Genomic DNA, 27,848 nt, shown 5'->3' on the forward strand with positions numbered 1-27,848 from the left:
AACAGGTATTCTTGGCTGGGCAAGTTCTGTAAGAAATCAATAAAACTAAACTCAAAATGTGTGTCACTTTCAGGCATATACCTCCTCTTCTTCCTGTGCTTCTACTGCTGGTCCGTTATGTGCCTCCTGGAAAAGGAGTTTCTTCATCTTTCGATATTGTAGATTGTCCAGCTCTCTTACTGCATCCTTTGTCCTTTGAATAAGATCTATTAACACTGTTTCAGGGCGCTCTCGAAGAACAAACATGTGCTAAAAGGACAGAAAATAGTTATTTTTTTCCCTAATTAGTTCAAATATATTCCTTTCTCATAACCTATAGGTAGGATATAGATTCATATAATCTATAGCTATCCAATTTTATTATATCTTTGACTTTTGATACTTAGAAAGTAGTAATTTCCACTCAACTTGTGCCTAAATACTCTTGAATAAAATCCTCACCAGGATATTATAGTTGGCCAGTGAAAATTATCAAAGCAAATAAATACTAAGAAAATCCACCAATGATTAAGCTATGCTTGATTTAAGTAGGAAAACTGACAATGAATTAAGTAACTAGAAGTTAGACATTATGGGTTTCTTTTTCTTGAGATGAAGTTTCACAATGATAGCCAGTGCTGGTTTTAAACTTGTGACCCTGAAATATAGGTATATACAGTCATGCCCAGACTGTTAAAATTTGTTGATAGTGAGTGTTCAGCTGGTCAGGCTTTTATTTCAGATACCATAGATGAGCTTTTCTCCTGGGGCTAAAAAAGCAGTTATTGGTTTTCTATATACTGTGACTGCAAATAATATTATCAAATATATGTATGATGTACGTATGTATATACCCAGATGTAGGTTGGTTTGTATGTAGGTTTAATTTAGCTGATGTTAATGAAAAAAATTTAACTGTTTTGGAATTCTAAAAGATTAATATAAAATTAGTTCATTGAGTATTGTGGAAACAATTCCTAACTAGAGTCAAATTCTCATTATTGCCTAGTCAATATATTTTTATTAAAAATTCTTTTTCTTCCATGTGGAAAGGTTTAATGAGAGAAGAGTAGAAGAGGAGAGGAGTAAATGCTGGTCATGAGCATGTGGAGGAAAGGGGAGAGAGGAATGGGGAGAGAAGGGACAAAGGGGAAGAGGGCAAGAACAAGAGACAAGAGCAAGAGCTTTAATTAATTTATCTGTATTTATTGACAATGTATTTTGCCTACATGTGTCTTATGCAACAAATGCATGAAGTATCCTTTGAGGTCATATGCCCCAGGAATAGAAGTAGAAACAACTGTGGGTACAGAAGTCAATTTTGGGGTACTCTGGAAAAACAGCCAGTGTTCTTGATCACCAAGTCATTTCTTCTGCACATACGAGATTTTAAAAGAGCTGGGGATGTAGGTCAGTTGGTATTTGTCTAAGATTCACAAAGTCTTTTATTAAATCCCAGTAGAGCACACAGTATTTGCAATATAAAGGCAGGATCATTCTCAACTACAAACCAAAAGTGAAAGGCCAACCTAGGATACATGAGAGTCCATCTCATAAAACAAACAAAAAACCTTTAGGAATAACAATAGCCAGATGTGACAGTGCATATTTTTTATCCCAACATTGGGGAGGCAAAGACAGAAGGATCTTCCTGAGTTCAAGGCCAGCATGGTTTACATATCAAATTCCAGATAAGTCAAGGCTTAGGGGGACCTTGTGTCAAAACAAAACACTACATTTAATTTAGTAAAACTATTATACTATTACCAGTGTTAAATGGTTAACACTAAAATGAAACACTTGAGAATAGCCAGCTAAGAATAGAATCTATATTTTAAATTTTAATATTGTAAAATGAAATTGGGGGGGGGTTGTTGGGGGAAGGGAGGGAAGGGGAGGCCTATTATTCTGAGGTAGCATCTTAGGTAGTACAGTTATTGATCTTCCTCCATTTGGGATCCAAACTCTAGCTCATTTAATAATAAAATATTATAAAATTGTATAGGTTTAGATTGACAAGAACCTTTATTAGTGAATAAAGGTACTTGCCACCAGTCTTAAAACCAGTGATCTATCTCTGGAACCTATATGGTAGAAGGAGAGAGCTGACTCTCTCACAGGTTGTCTCTGACTTGTGTGTGTGTGTGTGTGCGCGCGCGCGCTTGCTTGTCTCTCTCATATAAACACACACACACACACACACACACACACACACACACAGAGAGAGAGAGAGAGAGAGAGAGAGAGAGAGAGAGAGATCTTTAAAACAAAATGCAGTATCTAAGGTAAAGTTCCCAGGGTTGGGGTGGGGTGGCTCAATTGGAAAAATGCCCACCTTCAAATCCCTGAGTTCAATACTCAGAACCACAGATAAAAGTTGTCAAGAGGTAACAAAAATACTAGCATGTTTAGCTGGGTGTGGTGGTTCACATATCTAACATTATATTCAGAAGGCAGAGGCAGGGCAATCTCTGTGAGATCAAGGTCAGGATATTAGATCACATTGTTAACCCTAAGACTGTGAACTGGAAAAAATCTTGTGGTGTGATTCAGCCATGGCACAAAAATATCTTTAACCCAAGAGCTTTCTATAAACAGGATTACATAAACTCAACTCTAGGTCAAGAGACAGAGTAACCAACCACTTGACAGGGAGTGAACATTGAGTTGAAGGGTATAGGAAAAAAGCTTTTTCCTTCTGGAATGTAGGTTGAGGAAGGTCAGCTATCTCTGTCTTTCTAAGCTAGCAGGCTTTCATACAGCCTCTGGCTCGTGAGTCTTTATTTGGTAAAATCAAATGGCTGAGATTTTTGTTTCTAAGACAACAAAAAAGGTCTGGTAGTAGTAATTTTCAGGACAGCCATAGCTACACAGTGAGGTACTGTCTCAAAAAAAACAAAAACAAAAACAAAAACAAAAAACACCCCCCACCAGAGTTAGTATTTAAATGGGCTGGGGAAAATAGATGAATGGTTATGTGTTTAACATGTAATACTATTTGAGTGCCAGCACCAAAAGAATAACAACTTTTAAATTGTTATGTTATAATTACAAAGCCTCTATTACATGTTTATTTATGCACACACATAACACACACACATGCTTAAGTCAGTTTTCAACTTCCATCGTGTGGACTTCAGGGATTCAATGCAGGTTGTGAGATTTGGCAACAAGTGCCCTCACCTACTGCGTGATCTTACTAGCCCCTAATACAGTATCTTAGTAAAAACTCTAATACAGTCAATCCTGATTGAGAAGAAAAAAACAAACCATTTTGAAAAAATTTCTTAAGGGTTAAAAACAAAGTTTTACAGACTGACCTTTAAAAGTTCCTCTGATGTAGGGCGATCTTGAGGGATTTTCTGGAGGCAAGAATCTACAAAGTTTCGAAAATAATCAGACCTATTGTAAAGAAAGTATCAAGTGAACATATTGCTATTTCCTTTAAAAACACATCCAAAAAGGCAATGTCTACACACAGGGGGAAGAATGAAGAAGAAATAACTTCATCTGAAATAAAATTATATTATTTTATGAAAAATAATCTAAAGCAGCCAAATATTCTTTAACGTTATCCAAAAATAGACTTGCACGTATCATTTAAAAACCCTAAGCTGGGGGTATAATGCATTGGCAGGGTGAATACTTGGTTAGAATTCAAAACAGAAAACAAAATATCCTGTTCCTACATATTTACCTATCAACAATCACCCAATATTGAGTCAAGAGGCGGAAAGCCCAATCAGAGTTCTTCTTCACTCAAATATGGTTTCCCAGTCTCTTCCCCACTTTGTCTCTTATTTGCACACTTTGTATTGTTTTCTACAGAGCATATTTTAGAACAAAATTTTTATTTTCTACAGAAAAGTGGATTTTTGGGGGGAGTTTTTCAAGATAAAGTTTCTCTGTATAGTCCTAGAGTTCACCCTGTAGACCAGAGGAAAAGAACATTTTAAAATAACCTGAATATTTGCTGCCCCTGACCAACAGAATAAGATTCCCACTAAATTTAGAAAGCTGATATATACTTTTAGAATATTTAAAGCCTATAATGTGTGATTATAGAATTATTCATGGGAGGTCAGTGATTAAACGATAATTACTCAATCCAAGTTTATCTCCAATATTCAATGACAACACATTTTTGTTGCTCTTTGAGATAGGGTTTCACAATGTAGTCCAGGCTTGCTTTGAACTTGAGGCACTCCTGTAACCCAAACCCTGAGATTCTATCAATGAGACTTGTTTTTTGTTGCCTAAGTGGTCAAAAATGAGAGTTTACCTTACATCTCAGAATAGACTTCATACATTTTGTATAATTTTGGAACTGTTAAAGACTATGGGAACTTTCAGAGATGAACTAATATATCTTGCACTATGAAATGAAAATGCAACTTTATGGGCAAGAAGTGTAATTCTGAGAAGGTACAAAATAGTAATGGTTAATCTTATCAACTGCACAGGACTTAGAATCACTCTGGAAATATGCCTCTTAGTGGGTCTATGATGATGCTTCCAGAAAGTATTAACTGAGGAAGTCAGATGCTGAATGTAGCTGGCACCATCCCATGGGCTGGGGTCCCAGAGTGAATAAATGGGGTAAATTAAGTGGTGCTCCAGCATCCACCTCTTTCCAATACCTCCCTCCAGACACAAAGAAATCAGCTGCCTCATGTTCCTACTGTCATGCCTTCCCCATCATGATGGACTGTACACTAACTGTGATAAACTCTCCTTTAAGTTGCTTTTGTCGTAAATTGTTACAGTAATGAGAAAAGTGACTAATGTATAATTTTTTCAATTCATAACAATTCTAGTCCTAAACTGTTAATCTCTTCTCCATATAGTGTTTTACATGAAGTTCTATCAGATCAATAATTAATACACCAGAAGTAAAATCAGAGCAATATCACGAGCATATTTTGCTAGAATGTTCCCAAGGCTTTAAATGACATGATAATTCTGAACGAATTAAAACATTTTACTTGTGTATCATACAATAAAATAACAATCTAGTCTTCAAGGAATTACAATTTACAACGATCTATGCATTTTAGTTACAAAATATTAATGCTTAAAAGTTTAAAAGTGTTATTAAATTATGAAGATATCTGTGTTCCTCAAATTGAAAGAAAAGTAACCTTTTACTTATATAAAATTAAGTCATTTTGATAATGATCTATTATTATATCAATATTCACAAATTTCCTAAAACATTAATCATATCTTGTAGGAATACTCACCATTCATTAGACTGTAGTGTAGGGGATTCATTTTGGGCTATATGATATAAGGCACTCATTGCATTCATATTAAATAAAGGAGGCTTCCTCTCGGCTATAAAAGAGAAAAATCTTCCTGATAAACGTGAATATAGAAGGACACTTAAATGTTGATCAAAATTTTAAGAACATATTTTGAAAATAACTTTAAACATAATAAAACATTTTAGAGAGACATTTTTTTGTCTCTGTTTTCTTTGAGATAAGGTCTCTCTGAATAGCCCTAGTATCCTCCCGGAATATGCTCTGTAGACCAGGCTGGATTTCAATCCCCAAAGATTCACATGCCTCTGCCTCTCAGGTGCTCGGATTAAAGGTGTGGGCTACTATGCCTGACTACAAAGAACTTTTCAGTATGAATCAACTGAGAATAAACTACTGGCCCAACACACTAAACACTTCAATATACAAAAACATTTTCTTAAAAACCACACAGTAAGTATTAACTTATACCACTTAATTATTAAATATGCCATCAGAGTTAAAAGTATCTAATACCAAAAGCCCCAATAGTGCACTATGGGTTGTTATTTTGGTTTTTAGTTTTTCTTCCTTGGGGGATAGGGGGGGGTTGGTTTTATGAGATAGGGTTTCTCTTTGCAGATCTGGCTTTCCTGAACTTGCTCTGTAGACCACGTTGGCCTCAAATTCAAAAGATCTACCTCCCTCTGCCTTGTGAGTGTTGAGATTAGACGTGTGCCACTGCCACCATTGCCTAGCTGCTATTTATAGCTTTAATCATTTGTGTCTTCTGGTAGTTACTAAGTTTTCAAATTCAGACAAAAAATTGTTCATTAGGGAAGATGCAGGTGGTTGCGCATTCCTTTGCATAGGAACTGATGTGTCCCTGTATTGCTTTCAACCTTACTGTCCTAATACAGGGTCTGTTACTGAACTGGAAACATGATTGTATATGGCTAGCAAATTTTACGTATACGCCAGTTTCTGACGTTCAGTGCTGGGATAACAGGCATGTACTAGATACTGAAATCCTGGGTGCCAAGGATTTGTATTCAGATCATGTTTACAAAGCAAGTGCTCCTGTCCACAGAGGCATCTTCCCAGGTACTCTCTTACTGCTCTGGCTCTATTGGAACTCATCATGTGTGGCCAGCCTGGCTCTAAACCATGGTGACCACCTATCTTTAGCTTCCTAAACTTTGGGATTATAAAGGTAAGCTATCACACCTGGCTTCTTTCAATCCTAATATTAAAGATTTGTATTTTCTTTTTCTAACCTAAATGAAAAGAGATGTATCAATTTTAGTGATCTTCATAAAGACTTAGACTTTGTATTTTTCAATTTTCTGCTTGAGTTTCTACTCTGATCTTTGGTTACTATTCTATCTTCTGGTTTTCTTTAAAGAATTATTTATTTTATGTATATGACTACCAATGTAGCTGTCTTCAGACACACCAGAAGAGGGCATTGGATCCCATTACAGATGGTTGTGAGCCACTATGTAGTTGCTGGGAATTGAACTCAGGACTTCTAGAAGGCAGTCAGTGCTCTTAACCACTGAGCCATGTCTCCAGCCCTTCTGTTTATTTTTGAGTTTAGATTATTCCCTTTTCTACTTTCTAAAAGGTGAAAGTTGGGGGAGATGACTCACAGGGTGAAAGCACTTGCCACCATACCTGATGACCTGAGTTCAATCCCCAAGACCCACATAAGTAGAGAAAGGACTCCTCCAGAGCTACCCTTTGACAGAACAAACATGTGCAGACAACCATTGATGCTAGATGGTGTCAGATCCTCTGGTGCTAGAATTATAGGCAATTCTAAAACAAATGATGTGAGGAGGCTAAGTATTGAGGTCTCTATAAAAGTACCAAGGGCTCTTTCTCTCTGGCCCAATTTTACATCTATTCAATGGACAGAATGAAAGAACACATGCATAAACATAAGAGATACAAAAAACACAAATATATTTTTTTGTACATTATTATTGAAAATAATAGGAGGGGGTTAGGGATTTAGCTCAGTGGTAGAGCGCTTGCCTGTAGCAGTGCACAAGGACCGGGTTCGGTCCCCAGCTCGAAAAAAAAAAAAGAAAGAAAAAAAAAAAAAAAAAAAGAAAATAATAGGAGGGTATGATAGTGGATGGTTTTAATCCTAGCATTCAGGAGGCAGAGTCAGGCAGTCTAGTCTACACAGTAAACTCCAGTATAGTCAGGATTACATAGACACTGTCTCAAAAAACAAACAAACAACAAAATCAAAGGAAAAAAATTCAGTATTTCATCTCAGATTCCAATCCCCAACAACAGTATGTTATTCTGAACGTTAACAGTGATCAGTCTTATTCCTGTCACTTCCTCCCTCCCTTTCTCTTCACTCCATTTTAGTTTCACTCTGCAGGGCAGGCTTACCTAGAAACCATGGCACTCCTCTTAGCTCAGCCTCCCAAGTGCTGTGACTATAGGTATAAACCAGCATACCCAGCCTTAAATGTTTATTTGATAAGCTGCATTTAAATGTAACCATGGGGGGTTGGGGATTTAGCTCAGGGTTAGAGCGCAAGGCCCTGGGTTTGGTCCCCAGCTCCGAAAAAAAGAAAAGAAAAGAAAAAGGCTCTAAATGTAACCTAATGTATCTAATGTATCATTTCTGATGCCTTGCTCTGCCAATCCTCCATTCCATTCCAAACACAGTGAGAATAACTTCTTTTCCTTGTATGACACCTCAACCAAACCAGTCCTCTTCTCTACACTGAGGAACACCTCCTTAGTCATTTTTATTAGGCTCTGTCATTACACTAAGTTAACCCAAAATATGGATTGCCTCTATGGCCACTAACTCTATACTTTCCTAACTCCCTTGGTCCTTGATAAATCTAAGCCATTTCCAGGAATGAATGCTTTACTAACTGTACCAGACCTTTCTAATCTCCACACTAGTCTCTTCATGTATTTTTTTTTTTTTTTTTGTTTCTTTTTTTCGGAGCTGGGGACCGAACCCAGGGCCTTGCGCTTCCTAGTCAAGTGCTCTACCACTGATCTAAATCCCCAACCCCTCTTCATGTATTTTTGATTTCACACACTATATTACAGGAACACGTTACTACATTCATTTGCGTCTGACATCCACACCAGGTTAGTATGGTTGGTTTTCTGGCTAGCAGGTATCCATATTCTATCTTAGAAAACACCGTAAGACTAGTGTAAGGAAAGAGGTAAGGATCATTGAAGATATTTAGGATGAATGGAAGAATAACATCCATTTACATTATTATTGAGGTCTTCAAATTTGGCAGATTCAACTGACCTATTCTCTTCGGGGATTTGTAGTACAGGATAGGCTCAAACTTGCTTTGAAGCTAAGGATAACTTTGAATTTCTGATCATCCTGTCTCATTCTTAAGATTTATATGGTTCTGGGGAAATCAAACCCAAAACTTCATTCTAGGCAGAAGTTCTGCCTACAGAGCTATATAATCAGTATTTCAACTGATATTTATAGTAAAAAACAAACAAACCTTTTTTGTCTTTTGCCTGGGCATGGTGGTGCATACCTTTAATCCCAGCTTTATGAGGCAAAGGCAGGAGGATCTCTGTGAGCTCCAGGCAAGCCTGGTGTACATAGTGAGATCCAAGACTTTAGTATATCCCTATGTAACCCAGAATGATTTACATATCACTATGTATGCCAAATCAAAACCCTCCTAAATAATCAACTCAAACACTGGTACCAATGAGCCATCAGGACTTGTGTTTATCTCAAAAAACCATTTACCTATTTACTTATTTATTTATTTATTTGAATCTCATGTAGCTCAGTTTAAGTTCTAAATCACCATGCAGCTGAGTATGACCCTGAACTCCTGATTCTCTTAAAAGAATTATAGACATGCTGCCATGCATGGTTTCTGATTATCAAACCCAAGGCTTCATGATTTCTATCTAGACAAGTATTTTATCAACCAAACTACAACCCCATCATCTCGAATTCTTTTGAGTTACTACTTAAATTTCATCTAAACAAATAACTTATTTAATTATCATTATTTTTATAAGACAAGCTCTCATTTTGTAGTACTGGTTAGCCTAGAACTCATTCCCACTATGAAGACCAAGCTGGTCTCAAACTCACAGAAATCTGTCCAGGTGCTGAGATTAATAAAGGCACGGTGGCAAATTCCTGGCCAATTTTATTTTTTTTAAACTTCAGGTCTTATTTATTATCTTGTATGCAGGGTTTCCCAACTCCAAACTGAACTGTATATCTCTATAACTATGGCTTCATTTGAATAAAGTCTGACCTACCGTGTTCTAAAAGGAAAAAATAAAACTGTTAAAATTATGTAGCCTGACAACATTTTTCACCTCCCGGGTACACCAGAAATTAAACAGAGGGATATGAGCATGCTAGATGTGTACCTGGCCAGCTACATCCCTAGTCTTTTCAGTTCTGTTTTGGTTTAGTTTTTGGTTTTTAGACAGGGTTTCCTCTCTAAACTTTCCTTCCCTTGCTGTCCTAAAACTCACTTTACAGACCAGGCTGGCTTCAAACTCAAAAATCCACTTGCCTCTGCCTCCTAAGCACTAGGATTAAAGGTATGCAAGGTTTTTGTTTGTTTTGTTACCACGGGTCTTACTAAATTTCCCAGGATACTTTGAATTCAGGATCATGTCAGGCAGACTTTCAACATGCAATCCTCCTGCCTCAGCCTCCTACAGTAACAGGAGTTAAGGAGTTATCCAACCAGGGCAAAAATGGGCATCTAACTTCTAAATTTAAAAGTAGCTTATAGGGGGTTAGAGAGATGGCTCAGGGGTTAAGAACACTGACTGCTCTTCCAGAGGTCCTGAGTTCAAATCCCAGCAACCACATGGTGGCTCACAACCATCTGTTAATGAGATCTGATGCCCTCTTCTGGTGTGTCTGAAGACAGCTACAATGTACTTATATATAATAAACAAATTTTTTTTAAAAAGTTTAAATGCAAATCAAAACAACCCTAAAATTATACCTCACACCAGTCAGAATGGCTAAGATCAAAAACTCAGGTGACAACAGATGCTGGTGAGAGAATGAGGAACACTGGGGTTGGGGATTTAGCTCAGCGGTAGAGCGCTTGCCTAGCAAGCGCAAGGCCCTGGGTTCAGTCCCCAGCTCAAAAAAAAAAAAAAAAAAAAAAAAAAAAAAAAAAAAAGGAAAAAAAAAAAAAGAAAAAGAAAAAAAAAAAAAAAGAGAATGAGGAACACTCCTCCATTTTTGTGGGATTGCAAACTGGTACAACCACTCTGGAAATCAGTCTGGAAGTTCCTCAGAAAACTGGACATTGTACTACCTGAGGACCAGGCTATACCACTTCTGGGCATATACCCAAAAGATGCTCCGACATACAACAAAGACACATGCTCCATCATGTTCATAGCAGCCTTGGACATTGCACTACCTGAGGACCAGGCTATACCACTCTTGGGCATATACCCAAAAGATGCTCCAACATACAACAAAGACACATGCTCCATCATGTTCATAGCAGCCTCATTTATGATAGCCAGAAGCTGAAAAGAACCCAGATGCCCTTCAACAAAGGAATGGATACAGAAAATGTGGTACATCTACACAATGGAGTACTACTTAGCTATCAAAAACAATGACTTCATGAAATTCATAGACAAATGGACTGAACTAGAAAATATCCTGAGGTAACCCAATCACAGAAAAACACACATGGTATGCACTCACTGATAAGTAGATATTAGCCCAAAAGTTCGAATCAACAGACTACATGAAGCTCAAGAAGAAGGATGACCAAAATTCAGATGCTTCACTCTTTCTTAAAAGAGGGAAAAAAAATATTCATAGGAGGGGATAGGGAGGCAAAGTTTGGAGCAGAGACTGAAGGAATGGCCATTCAGAGCCTGCCTTACACATGCCATACATACATACATACATACATACATACATACATACATACATACATACATACATATATATATATATATCCACTAAAACTAGACAAGGCAATGGATATAGCTGTTTCCTGAGACACAGCCAGAGCATGTCAAATACAGAGGCGAATGCTAGTAGCAAACCACTGAACTGAGAACGGGACCCCCATTGGAGGAAGTAGAGAAAGGATTGAAAGAGCTGAAGGGACTTGCAACCCCATAAGAACAATAATGCCAACCAACCAGAGCTCCCAGGGACTAAATCACTACCCAAAGACTATACATGGACTGACCCATGGCTCCAACTGCACATGTAGCAGAGGATGGTCTTGTTGGACACCAATGGAAGGAGAAAACCCTGGCCCTGGCAAGGTTGGAGCCCCATTGTAGGGGAATGTCAGGATGGAAGGAAGGGGGTTGGATGGGGAGGGGAACACCCTTATCGAAGGGGAGAGGGATGGGACAGGGAGCTTATGCCCAGGAAACCTGGAAAGGGAATAACATTTGAAATGTAAGTTAAAAAAAAAAAAAATCCAATAATTTTTCTTCTTCTTCTTCTTTTTTCTTTTTTTCGGAGCTGGGGACCAAACCCAGGGCCTTGCCTAGCAAGCACTCTACCACTGCGCTAAATCCCCAACCCCCAATAATTTTTTTTTAAAAAGTAATTTATAGTAGTAAATAATTCATGATTAAGAAACCTTCTGTGGGGGGTTGGGGATTTAGCTCAGTGGTAGAGCGCTTGCCTAGGAAGCGCAAGGCCCTGGGTTCAGTCCCCAGCTCAGGAAAAAAAAAAAGAAAAAGAAAAAAAAAAAAGAAAAAAAAAAAAAAAAAAGAAACCTTCTGTGGATAATAAATATGGATTAGGTATAGTCTAAGTGTTAAAAAAACATTAATTAATATTAGCCATTAAAATTTAAGACCCCAGTGAAAATTCATTTTATACCTAATTTAACAGCAAATATATTTGACCCAATACATACTACATTAATATAAAAACTAGCAGGGAAATAAGACAGAAGCTTTAAATGATTTATTTGTTCCCCTTAAATCTGGGGTTGAAAAGATAGCTCAGTGAATAAGAGAACTAGTTGCTCTTCCAGAAGATCTGAGATTAATACTCAGAAATCAAATGGAGGTTCAAAACCGTCTGCAACTATAGCTCCAGAGGATCCAACATGCAGAGAAAAAAATACCCATATCCATATAATAAATAAATTTTTAAAATTGAGATCTAAGATAAAAATCTAACTTAATATATTAACTGAAATAAGACAATGAATCAAAACTTAATTCAACTAGGTATGGTGAAAGAACATTTTTTTAATCTTAGTTTTCAGAAGGCAGCGCTAAGTCTAGCTCTATAAATTTGAGGTCAGCCAAGGCTACACAGTGAGATCCTGTTTCCAAAAAAAAAATAAATAAATAAATAATAGTTAATCCCTAATAATAAAATCCAGTGCTTACCTAATTCAATACATGTTATTCCAAGAGACCATACATCAACTTTGCCATCATATTGTCCTTCATCCATGGCTAAAATTACTTCTGGGGCCATCCTAAAACATACAATAAATATTCAGTCAGCTAAAAGTGAGAATTTAAGTTCCATCAACATAAACAACATTGATTTGAACCCCAGTCAATATTTATTAACAAAAATTTTTAGTAAGGAACAAATCAGAAGTAAGGTATGTATCAGTGCTCGGAAAACACATTCTCACCATCTTTCACGATCATGTAGCAGCATTCCAAAGGGAGCATCCCAGAGTGGGGTTATATTACAAAATGTTAATACTAGCTCTAAATACTGACTTTTACCGTGGGCAACAAACACTGCCAGATTTTTTTTTTTTTTACCTGAAATGCAAAGGAAGGCACAAGGTCTATCCATAAAATTGAATCCTGACCCTTTAATGTTTCTTTCAGAAAATGAATAGTCACAAAATTACTCTCTAGTATGTTTTTGTTAGGATGCTTTTGAGACTGTACATTCCAGAGCAATGTTACCACTGTAAGAAGTCTTTCCTTCATAAAATATGGGAGATTTCAAACACGGATAAGGAAAAGGATGCAGTGGACCAAAGGTATTATTTTCAGAATATAACAAGATGGCATAAACCTTATCTAAAATATTTCCTACAAATTATCATTTCCAGATACATATAGAATTATTCCTAGACCAGAGCAGACAATAGCTAGAATTCAATAAAAGTAACTGGGGTAGAGAGAAATGAGATTATGGAGGACAGAACTAACCCTGTGTTGAGGTGACCGGGTAACCGGGAAGAAAGATCTCATCATACTTCTACTTTTACTTACATCTGAAATTCACAAGCAGAAACTGAAAACAGCAAAATTCCTCCAATTCAACTACCCTTCTATGTACTGACGGACAAAGTAAATGTGTTTTCATAAAACAGAAGGAGAGGGATGCCTGTTGTTTTAAATCAATAGGAAGTTTACAGCCAGTCAGAGCAGCATGAGGAATCATTCCCAGAAAGGAGCGGTGCTGCAGCAGCGGATATGACAAAGCAGTGATGGGCACTTGCTGCTCTGCTCTTCTAGAGGACCTCAGTCGGGTTCCTAACACCCAGATCAGAAGGCTCATCTCTCTAACACCTGCAATTCCAGCTCCATAGATTTGATGCCCTTATCTGGTCTACAAGGTCAGTTGAATACATGTGGCTTACATTCACAAAGACACAAATTTCAAAGTTTATTTTAAAAAGTAAATTTAAAGAAAATGTATTAATGTTTATATGGCATGTCTATTTCCTCTATTTGAATATGAGCAATGTTTCACTCCTATACCTAATACACAATACACAGAACAAAAAGAAAATAAATTTGGAAAGTATAAAAAGAATGAAAACGGAAAAGAAAAAGAAAGCAGTTTCAAGGGCAAACTTACAAATCTATACTTAAAATTAACAAAGTGAAAGGTATCCAAAATGATAGTATATTTTCAGGAAAATAACACCTTAGAAAGTATAATCACCATCAATACCAGAAAAGACTATTCTTACCAATATGGTGTTCCCACAAAAGAATTGGCAGGGGAGGCCATGGAAGCAGATCCAAAGTCAGCAAGTTTCACTTGGCCTGGTTCTGTCAGAAGGATATTTCCTGCTTTGATATCTCTGGTTTAAGGGACACAGAAAATTACTCAATTATCCTTCATTAGATTGTGTTTACAAATGATTTAAAAAAATATATTACAAGAAAAATAAAAGTAATCAAGTATGACATCATGATAATAAAATTAGACAACAAAAATAGAATTGCAGTATAAATATGCTAACAATAGAATAGTTAACAAAGCAATAAAAAAACCCAGCCAACTCTATTACACTGCTTATCTTTGAGCTTGTTTATGACTATGGAAATGGCTTCAAGTTCAGAAGATTTCTGTTTCCCCTTTAACATTTTTCTTTAGAAAAATAGTAAAGAATCTTATCTTCCAAACTAGGTTTATAACGAAAAATGATTCCGTTTCTCAAATTTTCAGTTTGAGATTAAACATGAAAACTGAAGCACATGGATAATATACTATCAATGGTCCCAAGTTCACATTCAAATTTACTTTTCTGAAACAGCAAATACCCTATCCAAACTAAGCTAAGCTATATGGACATTTACACAACGGGAATATATGTTCCGTGAGTGCTAGAATACCTACTTGAATTGTTATATATTTTAAATGTAGGAGTGCTCTGTCTGCATATATATGTGCAGGCCAGAAGAGGGCATCCAATCTCTTTATAGATAGTTGTGAGCTACCATGTGGTTGCTGGGAATTGATCTTGGGACCTCTGTAAGAGCAACCAGTGTTTTTAACTACTGGGCCATCTCATCAGCTCTCCTTTTTACTTTATAAAACTTAAGAGACAAAAAGCATTTACAAGACTTATGGACTCTTATACGTGTAATACTGAGTATAATACACTTTTATTTGTCTTTATAAATGATAAAGTACTTTCTCCCTGTGATTGTGTGTCTCTCTGTGTGGTGCTAGGCCTTATGCATACGAGGTACTTTGGAGATAAGAAAACACATTCTGATTCCAATTCAGCCATTCCCTCACTTGCTACTATAAGGATGTCTCTTGGATTTCACTTACCCTCATCTAAAAATAATGACAATCTATTAACTAAAAATGACTGCCTAGCTTAATATTTACTGCCTGGATCACATACACCATTTTTTAAATGGTAGTATATTTGTGAAACAGACAAAACTAACACTGGATTATACAATGTCTTGACTCTAATGTTATATAATTGTATCAAGGATGATTAGGGGTTTATGTTCAGAATTAAAAGGGTTTTGGTCCAGGTCATGGAATCAATGAAACAAATGTGCCATTATCAGTTATAAAGAAAAAAAGATCCATTAAATTCAAGCTCTAATCTATTTGGCTTTGCAATCTTAAAGGAATTATAGTTACAAGTTAGAGCATCAATTTTACAAGAAGACAGACTTCATGATCCTGAATATCCCTTCCAGTTTGCAAATTAGGTAATTCTTCAGTTAAGTTCCATAAAATACATATGCTTTAGGAAATATAGCTACACATAGGCAAAAGTAACAATTATTGTAAACAGATCAAGGGTATACTGCATTCTTTTTTTTTAAAAGATTTATTTATTTATTTACTTACTTACTTTACTTTAAGTTAGTACACTGTAGCTGTCCTCAGACACACCAGAAGGGGTCATCAGATCTCATTACAGATGGTTGTGAGCCACCCTGTGGTTGCTGGGAATTGAACTCAGGACCTCTGGAAGAGCAACCAGTGCTCTTAACCACTGAGCTATCTCTCCAGCCCTGCATTCTTTCTAATATGTGAACGGTCTAAACAGTGTAAGATTATATAATTCTATTTGGCTAAAGTAAACAAAAATATCAAGAGACATTCAACTCTGTAAAAGTGGTAAATTCAACAATCCATTTGTTTGTCAATGTATAATAACTTTTGAATCACTTACCTATGGATCATGGTATGAGAATGTAAATAAGCTAATCCCTGGAGAGCACCATGTGTAATTGCTGCTATTTCCACTTCTTGTAATGGCTTTTTATGAACTGAAAGTAGAAATTTATTAAAAATAATCATAGAGAATAATTTTGTTTCAAAAATATACAGAGATGTGTTAGTGGGTAAATTTTAAGCTTCAGGACAAGAGTTGAATGGCCAGAACTACTGGAATGAGAGAACCAAGTCCTTTAAGTTGTCCTCTGGCTTCTACACATGCATTGTGGTATACATGTACATATATGCACATAGCTATTCACTGAGCTATCTCCCCAGCCCATACAAGAGTTAACTTTTAAAAAGCAGACACTTAGCAAGAGACAATTTCCACAGTGATAAAATAAAGCCACTAAACTTTGTAACTAGTATACATTAATGACAAGTGTTAACATGTACTCATCAGCCAAATGTTCCTCTAAGCTTAACAATATTGTACAATTAACTTAATGACTGTAAAAGAAATAACAAGATAGCCCCCATTTATTTTTAGTTTTTATTAATAGAACAGATCCAACTGAATGACAAAGAAGTCAGAAAAATGCATATAAAGGTTCAATGAGAGAAAATTTGTCTATTTTTTAAGTGTACCAAATTCCATGTGAAGAAAATGGAAAAAGTTAGGGATTTTCTACTTTCTGCAAAATTTTAAATTTAGTTAGTATTAATATTGGTGAAGTAAACGCTATCTGAATTATCACCTTCTAGTACTTTAATAAACAACAGCTAGAGCCAAAGCTGATGGCACATATTTTAGTCATCTCAGGCAGGATAGAGAAGCAGGTGTTCTGTGTGCTCAAGGCCAGCCGAGTTTACAGAGTGAGTTTCAGGGCATCCAAAGTAATATAGAGAGACCCTGTCTCAAAATTTATTTTTGTCTGTCTGTCTGTCTGTCTACCTAATCTATCTAGCTATTTATTTAACTATTAGTTTTTGTTTTTCGTTGTTTGTTTTGAGAAAGGGTTTCTCTGTGTAGCCCTAGAACCCTGTCTCAAATTTTATTTTTATTTAGTTATTTACTTATTTATCTTTGGATTTTCTGAGTCAGGGTTTCTGTACAGCCCTGGCTGTACTGGAATTTTCTCTGTAGAACAGGTTGGCCTCAAACTCAAGAGATCTGCCTCTACCTCCCACGTGTTGGGATTAAAGGTACTTGCCACCACAGCCTGGCTTCAAAGTAAAACATATTAACAATATTATGAAAATGTTGTTTTCAAATATTGTTAATATTACATTATATTGTTATAATGTTAAATACTGTTAATACTTTATAATTAAGAGTAGCTTACCTTCTAGTAAATCCGAAGCAGATCCTAAACAATATTCCATTACAAGCTGCATAGAAAGAAAAATTATAAATACATTAAAATATTTTCTAAAGACTTATACCTTAGAGAAACGTATGAGGTCAAGAAGACACTCTCAGTCTAAAGAAAAACAAACCTAAGTTATCATCTACTTTTTACAGTAGGTTGTATATTGAGTAATTTGTCAAACATATAAAATTAAGAGAATGAAGCATGAGGACACATGCCAATAATCCCAGTACTTAGAATGCCAAGGCAGAAAATCTAAGGCCAGCATGGACTACACTCAGTGAGTTCTAGGACAGGCTAGGGTACAGAGAAAATCATCTCTGAAAGCTATCTAAAAAAAAATTAAGCCAATGATATTTGTCTTTTAATAATGTTAACATGAAATCAATTATACAAGCTGTATATTATATATATACTTTTCTATATAAATACATCTATAATTAATCTAATTCTTATAATACAAGTCACAATTCTCTCCTTTCTAGCCAAGAAATCCTGTATTCTGAAATTTCAACAGGATGTATCAAAACTTCACCAGGATCTTTGTACTTACATATACTAACATACATCTATATCAAAAAGATATGTTCACTTCCATTCTTAAATAATGGCACTAATACTCTTAAGATGTTCAGTTGGTATTTCTGAAAGTAGGAATGAACTCTGGAGAAAAGTCTTGAGTATTTCTTTTATATGTTAAGAGTTGGGGGGGTTGGGGATTTAGCTCAGTGGTAGGCGCTTGCCTGGGGCATAAAGGCCCTGGAGTTCGGTCCCCAGCTCGAAAAAAAGAGAAAAAAAAAAAAAAAAAGTTGGGAATACTGTTCTTTCCGGGATGAACAACTAACATTTCAAGTGTATGTGCATGTCTTCATATAACTAGTCTGAGACATTGTGAGTTAAGTTATGCTAAACCAAAAACAACTAAGTTACACCAAGAAGAGAATAAATACCAACCCATGCTGTGTGTTCACGTAAATAGCAGCCTTTGTATTCTATACTGTTGGGATGTTTTATTCTTTGTAGAAACTTGACTTCCTTAATAATATCCTGCCATTTCTATGTGGGAGAAAAAAAGGAACAGGAGGAAGAATTATGAACAGGTGATCACAATACATAAGAAAAAACTAATTACTACAAAAAATGATTAGAACATACAATTTATGATCTATACATGAAATGCCAAAATAAAGTTTAAATGAATTGTACTCAGCTCACTACTTAATTATATAAGATACAAAAATATTTAAGGACAAATTTCAGTTTAATAATAGACATAATAAATGTGTCCTACTAAGTCTTATAACCAAAGGCTCTCTGAAATTAAAAGCACTTGTTGCTCTTACAGACACCTGAGTTCAAATATTAGTACACTCAAGGCAGCTATAACTGTTTATAACTGAGGGGATCTACCCTTTTCTGCCTCCAAAGGCACCAACCAGGTACACACGAAGTACACATACAAATATACAGGCGAACACTCGTGTACATAAAGGTAAAATCTTAAATCATAGCAAGCACACTGATAATGATATAACACATGGGGATTCTTTCCCTGAGAAGTCCAACGTTACTATTTTCTTTAAATATGATTATTTTAAAATTAATTAAAATTAATTTTATTAATTCCTTGAACGTTTCATATAATGTACTTTGATTATATTTATCCCCCTACCCTAACATCTCCCACATTTACCCTACCTCCCTAACCACCCAATTCTGTGTTCCTTCCCTTTCTTGCTTTAAAACCCATCCATCTGGGCAGTAGTGACACAGGCCTTTAATATCAGTACTAGTAGAGAAGCAAGTTCAGATGAACTCTGAGTTCAAGGCCAAAGGCCAGCCTAGTCTAAAAAGTAAATTCCAAGACAGCCAGGGCTACACAGAAAAATTCTGTCTCTAAAACAAGCAAGCAAGCAAACAACAACAAAAAGACAACAACAACAAAAAACCCTCATCCAGTCCAGCTTGTGCTGCAAAAATATTTTTGGGTATGGGACCTGCCCTACTGAGAAGGGACCTACAAGGAACCACATACTTAAAGAAAACTGACATTCTTTCCTCCAGCAGCAATCAATTGTTCCCTGCCCCATTTGGCCTCTTTGGGCAACGGGCAAATACATGTAGCACAGACTTACATGCAACAAAATACTCGTACACATAAAATAAAGTGCTAATGGAATAATTATGTATAAAAGGTCACAGAAAAAAAGAAATATAACATTTTCCTGACATACTCTGCTAAGATCCCTCCCGCACAAGTATCACGAAATACAGGTATTTAGTCCATATCCTTAACAAAACTTCTCTTTTGTGTGAATGTGTAAGATGCACACGTCCATGTGTGAATGCAGGCACATACACGCCATGGTGTATGTGTCAGTAGAATGTTTTGGGAGACAGGGACTTTTCTTTGTTGTTCTTTGCTGTTATGCCAGAATTCTGGGGATTCTGTCTCCACCTCCCATCTAATCATAGGAGCACAGAGATTAGAGATTGGTACCTAACTTTTATGTGGGTCCAGGGGACTCAAATTCAGATCTTCACACTTAGGTAGAAAGTATTTCACACACTGAAAAACCTTTCCAGGCCCTAAACATAATTGCTCATTTTAAATTTTTTTAAGCTTTACTACTGGTGGGCTATAGTTTATAATTAAGAGCAGAAAAAGTATAACAGAGATATTAATAATTATTTTATACTAGGTTTAAAACATGTATCTTTGATATTAGCATGCTTTTAATCAAGCACTGCAAAATACGTTGTCTTCTACTGAGGTATATAATAATACATTTAAAATGGCAAGATTCAGAAAATCTTATGAGCTTTAAACTTTATGAGCTTTAATACTCTATGGGGCAAACAAAGTCTTAAAATTTGGATTTCCCTGTGTAAAGAAAACTCATGAAAGACAGTAACACTAGATCCTAAAGATAATGGAATAATGAAATACTAGTTCAACAGACTTCAACAATTACAAAATTCATCAATCCATTAGGTCTAAATTATTTTAATACAGTAGTAAATAAAATTACACTTCAAAGAAATGTCACTTTTTAGATATCAAAATGATGAAATGATACAGTATTACCATACCCTTGGTGTAATAATCACCAACCTAAGATTTACCACAAAACATATCAAAAATAGGAAACAAATTCGCCAAGTCCAATTCTGGGCATAATACCAAAAGAAATTAGAGCAGACTATAAGGAATATCTGTGCACTCATATTGATAGCAGCATTATTGACAATAGCCAAAAGATTAAAAGAACCCAAGTCCATTTGTGGGAGGTTTGAATTTAAATGGAAAGTGTGAGCATATGTAGAGATAGATGTAACATATATAAACACAAAGAAATATTTCTCAGTCTCTTAAAGGGGACAAGAACGTAGTCGCATGTTCTACTGTGTATGAACAATGAGAATATTGCGTGGTACTCTAGTAACAAATACTGAGTGAGTCTACTTCCAGGTATATTTAATCTGCAGTCCTACAGGCTTCATTGGCGACACATAGCTGAAGATAGGCATGAAATGCAGTCTAATAGAAAACTTTAAAGTTAATTAAAAAACTGTTTTTGCAAAATTTCTAATAGTATAGAATAGAGTTCATTCAGGACATGGGGAGGGCTTGGGGAGGGGGGCAGTAGAGGCTGGCCATGAGTACAAGGAGAGAGAAGAATGGGGAGTGGGGAAAGAAGGGGAGCAAGAACAAGAGCAGAGAGCAAAAGGGCAAGAATTTTTCTCCAATTTTTAAAACCTCAGTTGCACAGTTCTCCAGCGTGAACTTGTAGATGTCAACAATGTGTCACAGTGTCAAAGGCTGCACATGCTTAAATGTATATCCAGTAGACCACTTAATGATAAACAGTACAGCTGTAGATGCTAGGGCTGGGTGTTAGAGAAAAAAATTACTGTTGTTTTGGTGGTACTGGGGACTGACCCCACAGCATTGTTAAGTGAATAAATATCAACTATGTTACCACTAAAGTCAAATCACCATTCCATACCATGAGTGTACTTCCACTGTCTCAAGATGAGAAGAACACTTGAGATGGGTGATGGTAATGGTTATACAACACGCGAGTACTTACATTACTAAGCCATCTACTTAAAGATGGATTAAGATAGCAAATTTTCTTATAAGTATTTTAAACACAACTAAAAAACTGTGTTTAAAATTAAAGACTCTCAGAATCCTAGATTTCAAAAGTAGATTTTATGACTTCATAGTTATACAGACCAAACATAATCTAGAAAAAAAGATATTGGAACTAAAGCGTCTAGTTCTCCTTTTGCTTTTTACGATTATTTCAAATGTATTACCTTTGGATAAAATTTAAAACAGACATGAACCATTTTCTAAGTTACTTTAAAAGGCTATGTCCTTATTAATTTACTATTACATACATCTTAATTTACTTGAGTATCTAGAAACCAAAATAAATATAATTTATTAAACCACAATGTAAAACACTAGAAGCAGAAGGTATGTCACTTATCTTCTGCTTGTGGCTCTAACGAATAACTAAAGGGGCCTCACTCATTTGTAAAAATATTCACTGATGTCTATATGGGTAGAAATCAGGAAATTTAAGTCAGGAGAAACAAAGAGGCTATAAAGAAGAGGGTGAGCGAGCTGGAGAGATGGCTCAGTGGTTAAGAGCACTGATGCTCTTCCAGAAGTCCTGAGTTCAATCCTTAGCAACCACATGGTGGCTCACAACCATCTGTAGTGGGATCCAATGCCCTCTTCTGGTGTGTCAGAAGATAGCTACAGTGTACTCACATACATAAAATAAATACATCTTTCAAAAAAAAAAAAAAAAAAAAAAAAAGGTGAGGAATCGGAAGTAGAAAGATAGAAAGATACAAATGGACTGGAAGGGTAAAAACCAACCACAGAAGATGAGAGGAGGAGAGGAACAAACCACAACTATGTATGCATCAAACTAGCATTTAAAAAACCTGGAATTTAGTATGGCAATTGAAAAGATTTTTTAAAAAAATGAGTGAATAAATGGGGGAAAATCCATTGGTACATTTAGGATTTTTATGCTTTAATACATAATATATCTATTTTAAATTGCCTTACTTTTCTCCCTTATTAAAAATAGTAGGTTTTGCCCAACAATGTTTATGCACACCTTTAATCCTAGCACTTGGGATGCAGAGGCAGATTGATCTCTCTGAATTGAGTTTGAGGTCATCCTGGTCTACAGAGCAAGTTCCAGGATAGCCAAGGCCACACACAAAGAAGCCCTTTATCAATAAACAACAACAAAAAACCCAACAAGTATGTTTTCCTAACATGCTACAAATATGTACATAATTAACCTACCTCAGTAGACTGCTTTCCACTATAAGACATTTTCTTGATGGCCACCACTTCATTAGTACGCACATCTCGTGCCTTAAAAGGAAAAACAAAACAAACAAACAAAAGAACCATTATAAAACAGAAACCAACAGATTGAATCTGAGACATTACTTCTTTAAAAATAAAGGTACTTATAACTAATTCAAAAAAGATCAAAATTACTTTTAGTGGCAAAAGAAATAGGGAAGATATGAATCAAAAGGAATTAAACAGGAGTCTAAAGATCTAATACCAGCTCAGAACTACAGTTAATAAAAAATTGTTATTAGAAACTTTTGTTAAGTAACTGTCAGCTGCTCTTGTCACATACAAAAGAGCTTGGGGTTGGAGTTCAGTTCCCAGTACTCACAACATTAAGTGGCACACAACCACTTGTAACTACAGTTCCAGGAATCTAATGCAATTTTCTAGCCTCTGCAGACATCTAGCTTCTAAAGCTGTCTCTAGTGTACATGCATGTTCTCTCTCTCTCTCTCTCTCTCTCTCTCTCTCTCTCTCTCTCTCTCTCTTATACACACCACATTTAGCAAATATTTTTACAAAGATAAAGTCTCTACTTTAAAAATCAAAATAAAAACAAAAAGTGGGCTTGATAGGTAGCACAATGGTAAAGACTGCTGACTGCTCTTGCAGAGGAACCAAGTTCAATTCCCAGCAACTATAATGGCAGCTAACAACGACCTGTAACTCCAGTTCTGAGATCCATACTTCTGGCCTCCACAGGTACTGAGCACATACATGGCATACATAAATGAATGAGGCAACACACCCATACTCAGAAAATAAAAATGAATAAACAGCAAGGTGCACTGCTCCTGGAGTAGTTCTATGGTCTTTACACATAAAGATGCACCTCAATACACATGTGGAGGGAACAGGCATGAGGAGTAGGCTATTTTTTGGAATATAAAAGGGAGGAAAGCCAGGTGGTGATGGTGACTGCAGTGGTGGTAGCATATGCCTTTAATACCAACAATTAAGCAGAGGCACATAGATCACTGAGTTCAAGGCCAGCTTGGTCTACACAAGTTCTAGGATACCAAGAGTTACACACACACACACACACACACACACACACACACACACACCTGTCTTAGGGGGACAAAAAGGAAGAAAAGCTGTCTCCTAAGAATGCAATATGACCCTACAACTAAAACCTATTAAAGTTATACACCAATTTAATTTATAAATATAAGCAGAAAGACTAAAAACAAACTAAATTTTATAGCACATGGTGATGTAGATATGGCTCAGTGGGTAAGTCATTTGCCAACAAGCATGGTAACCTGGACTCAATCCCTGATACCCATATCGTGGAAAGAGAAAACAGACTTCTACAAGCTGTCCTCTGACTTCCAAGGCCCTTCCTCAACAAAGTATATAAATGTAAAAAAGTATTTCTTAGCCTGAATTTTAGATAGACAGATAGATGGATGGGTGGGTGGGTGTCATGAAAGGAATTCAGAATAAAATATAAATGCAAAACTTGATACTAGGAAAACATTTCATAATTTTATCTTAGTTGTTTGGAGACCAAGTTTCTCTATGTAGCCTTGGCTATAGTTTGCTATGTGACGCTATGTAGACTAAGCTAGTCTCAAACTTAGAGATCTGCTTGCCTCTGCTTCCTAAGTGCTGGGATCAAAGGTGAGTGCTAACACATATAAGCTTAAAGGCTGAAGTTTAGGAAAGACTACTTCCAAATCCATACTACAAGGAAAGCCAATACTTACAAAACCAAAATTAGAAAAGTAAGTCTTCAGGGCTTCTATAAGGCTTGGAGTTTATTTTTGTTGTTTTATTTTCATTTTTTAACAGTCTTTAAAAATATATATGCCAGGCTGGAAAAGAGCTCTCTCACAAAAAAACTGGTTTGGTTCCCAGCACCGACATCAGAAGGCTTACAAGCAAGCAAAATTCCAGTTTCACAGACTCTGATGACCTTTTCTGGCTTACATGGATGGACACTTGGATGCACATTATACACAAGAACTCATGAAGGCACAAATGTGCACACATGCACCCACGTGCGCACACAAACACTTAAAAAAAACCCAATAAATTACTATTTAAAATCTTATCAACTGAATTAAGAAGCTATGTCGATGTTGCTAAAAAATCTACAGTAAGAACAAGATTTCTATTTGTAAAATTACAGTAAAATGTGTGTCAGTTTTGCTGCCACACCTCAAAAGACAAAAAATTGTGGCTAGAGAACATGGGAAGTATTTTAGCTAAGACATTAAATTATAAGGTTCAACATTAGCTTCCGTTTCAAGTATGAGAAGTGGGAGTCTAGAATGGATACAGATGAAAACAATATAGCTAAGTTTTTTGGGTTTTTTTTTTTTTCTTTTCTTTTTTTCCGAGCTGGGGACTGAACCCAGGGCCTAGCAAGTGCTCTACCACTGAGCTAAATCCCCAACCCCATATAGCTAAGTTTTAAATTATGTCTTTTCCTTCAGACAGTTCAATAACTTTAGTCTATAAAAGGAACTGGTAATAGAGACAAGGGAGAGGGGACAAAATATACAAACAATTAATGTGTTCAAGCACAGGAGCCATACACAAAGAAGGAAAATTCAAAAGAATGGCCATATGGTTGACCTTAAAATAGCATTCTGTATTACAGAGTGAGGGTCCTGAAGCTTTCTGAGGGTGATCTGAGCAAGCAGGCTACGGAACAGTAAGGAGACTACAGTAAGGCAGCAAACCAGGACTGTCCTATTAAACTGACAGTTTTTCGAGGAAGATTGCATTTCAGAGTTATTCAGTGTCTGAAGAATAACTAATACAAATCTTGCCGAAAGATATATTCACGGTGGTATATTTTTATTTCCCTAAGCTCTTATCTTGGTAAAATATTTGGAATTTTGTACTTCGTTGCAAACAAGCTACACTGATGGGATGATGAAAGAGCTTATTAATAGTGAACCTCTTTCAACCACACCTGAGGTGTTTTGAGAAAAGTAACCTAGATAATAACAGGATTGGAGTTAAGGATGGTTCTCAGGGAAACCAGTCCCAGGCCAGAGAATTGGAATTAGCATTATGCACCCAACTCTCACCTTAAAAGAAATGATAGTAGCTGAAGGTTAAAAGAAATGATAGTAGCTGAAGGTTAACTTAATCATCAATAGCTCATAATTTTTTTTTTCCCGGAGCTGGGGACCGAACCCAGAGCCTTGCGCTTGCTAGGCAAGCGAATAGCTCATAATTTAAAATTACCTTATGTAATAAAGGACTAGGAATCTGTGAGGAAGATGAGAACACCACTATTTGACCAAGAAACTGAAGAAGAAACATACCATACCTCCATATAGACAGAAAAGCTCCTGTACCAAGCAGGATTCTAGACCTCATCCTAGGGATCTTTTGACCATATTATTTAAAATAAAATCTTTAATGATTTAATTTAAATCTCTAATGATTTAAAATTTTAATTACACCCAAGGAAAGGGTTGGAGAATCTCAATTCCATAGTTAGTGGAAATAAACCTGGAGCTTTCAATTGGCAACTCAAAGTGGATGGCATTTTTTATAGGCTTGGGCCTAGATGGCAGTATCCTTAGGTAGTTTTGAAATGGAATTGAATTATAGGACATCCAACTGATGTCAGCTGCAAAAAGCCATTGCCTGCATAATGCATAGTTGACATAGTGTAAAAAGCAGTGAAAGAACAGATTTGTTTTGTAACTCAGCAAGTTTCCTGTCTCTTTACCATTTTTTACGCCAACATCACTGACATCAAGTGTTTTAACTCACAAAATAAACTGCTCCAAAGCTCCCATGGCCGATTTCTCTGAGATCTGTGAAGAGTTTTTCCGGATCTTCTTTGAAGAAGAGCTCTGCGATTTCAGGGTCCTTTAGACTGCCTGCTCTGTTAGTTGATGGCATCCTGCTGAGCAGTCAGCTGTCTGATTCTAATTTTATACTGCTATCCCAAAGCTTGGTTCATCTGTATGAATGAAGCCACACTGGCATAAACTAGGAAAATAAGAGGAAAAAGAAAAAAGAAAATTTAAGAGTTGCTCAGAATAATTAAAAGATCATCCACAGTCATTATCTAGAAAATTGTATCAGGTCTAGAATGTTAAAAAAAAATAGTATAGGCACTTTAAAAGCAAAGCCTTCTATAATACAGTTCATTTAAATTTTAGCTGCACCTTTTAAAACTTGGGAGGCTTTCTACTGCTTAAATTACCCAAATGTGACAAAGTGAGCAGAAGAGACAGCTAACAGACTATTAGAAGAGTATGTGATAACCCATCAGATGTGGTAGCATACACCTTTAATCCTGACACTTAGGAAGCAGTGGCAGGTAGATCTCTTGGTGTTCCAGGTTGGCCATGGCTATTACTGAGACATCTTTCTTTTAAACAATTTATCTTTATTTTGTAAGTACTGGTGTTTTGTCTACATGTTTATATGTGTGAGGATGTCTGGATACCCTGGAACTGGAGTTAAAGTTGCAAAGCTGCCCTGTGGGTGCTGGGAACTAAACACAGGTCCTTTGGGAAAACAGACAGTGCCCTTAACTACTGAGCCATCTCTCCAGCCCCATGAGGTGTATTCTTAATAAAGAAAATAAATTTCTGGAAAGATTGCTCATTAGTTAAGTACATGTACTGCTACTGATTCCTAGCACCCATATTGGACAACTTATAACTGCCTTAATTTTATCTTTGGAGACCCGATATCCTCTTCCGGTTTGTGCATGCACACAGTTACACACACACATCCACCACCCGACACATATGTACACATAATTTAAAAAGTAACAAAATAAAATTTAACACCCTCCCACACATACACACACAATCACAACAACCCACAATGTATTGGGAAGGTATTTTTTTACAACAGGAATTTCTTTTATTATTGATGTCCATGTATAAGAAAATACACACAAAAAAATACATGGCTCAGGTAAAGAAGGGTTTGCTCCTCAAGTC

The 27,848-nt window shown here is 36.2% G+C and overlaps 1 protein-coding gene across 5 annotated transcripts in view; it reads right to left on the reverse strand.

Annotated features, from left to right (window-relative positions):
* Positions 1-27,848, reverse strand: part of Taok1 (TAO kinase 1) — a 79,402-nt gene that overhangs the window by 25,255 nt on the left and 26,299 nt on the right. For all 5 annotated transcript variants that reach the window (XM_032911726.1, XM_032911724.1, XM_032911722.1 and 2 more), the window contains 10 exons: positions 26,659-26,880; positions 22,855-22,926; positions 18,468-18,569; positions 17,487-17,532; positions 16,154-16,250; positions 14,192-14,305; positions 12,630-12,721; positions 5,223-5,316; positions 3,300-3,381; positions 82-249 (listed from right to left, as the gene is read on the reverse strand). In XM_032911726.1, the coding sequence (XP_032767617.1) occupies positions 82-249; positions 3,300-3,381; positions 5,223-5,316; positions 12,630-12,721; positions 14,192-14,305; positions 16,154-16,250; positions 17,487-17,532; positions 18,468-18,569; positions 22,855-22,926; positions 26,659-26,790 (999 nt within the window). In that variant the 5' untranslated portion in view covers positions 26,791-26,880. The remainder of the gene's footprint in view (positions 1-81; positions 250-3,299; positions 3,382-5,222; positions 5,317-12,629; positions 12,722-14,191; positions 14,306-16,153; positions 16,251-17,486; positions 17,533-18,467; positions 18,570-22,854; positions 22,927-26,658; positions 26,881-27,848) is intronic.

The sequence above is a fragment of the Rattus rattus genome, chromosome 9 (assembly GCF_011064425.1).
Source record: "Rattus rattus isolate New Zealand chromosome 9, Rrattus_CSIRO_v1, whole genome shotgun sequence".
In the NCBI taxonomy this organism is placed as follows: domain Eukaryota; kingdom Metazoa; phylum Chordata; class Mammalia; order Rodentia; family Muridae; genus Rattus; species Rattus rattus.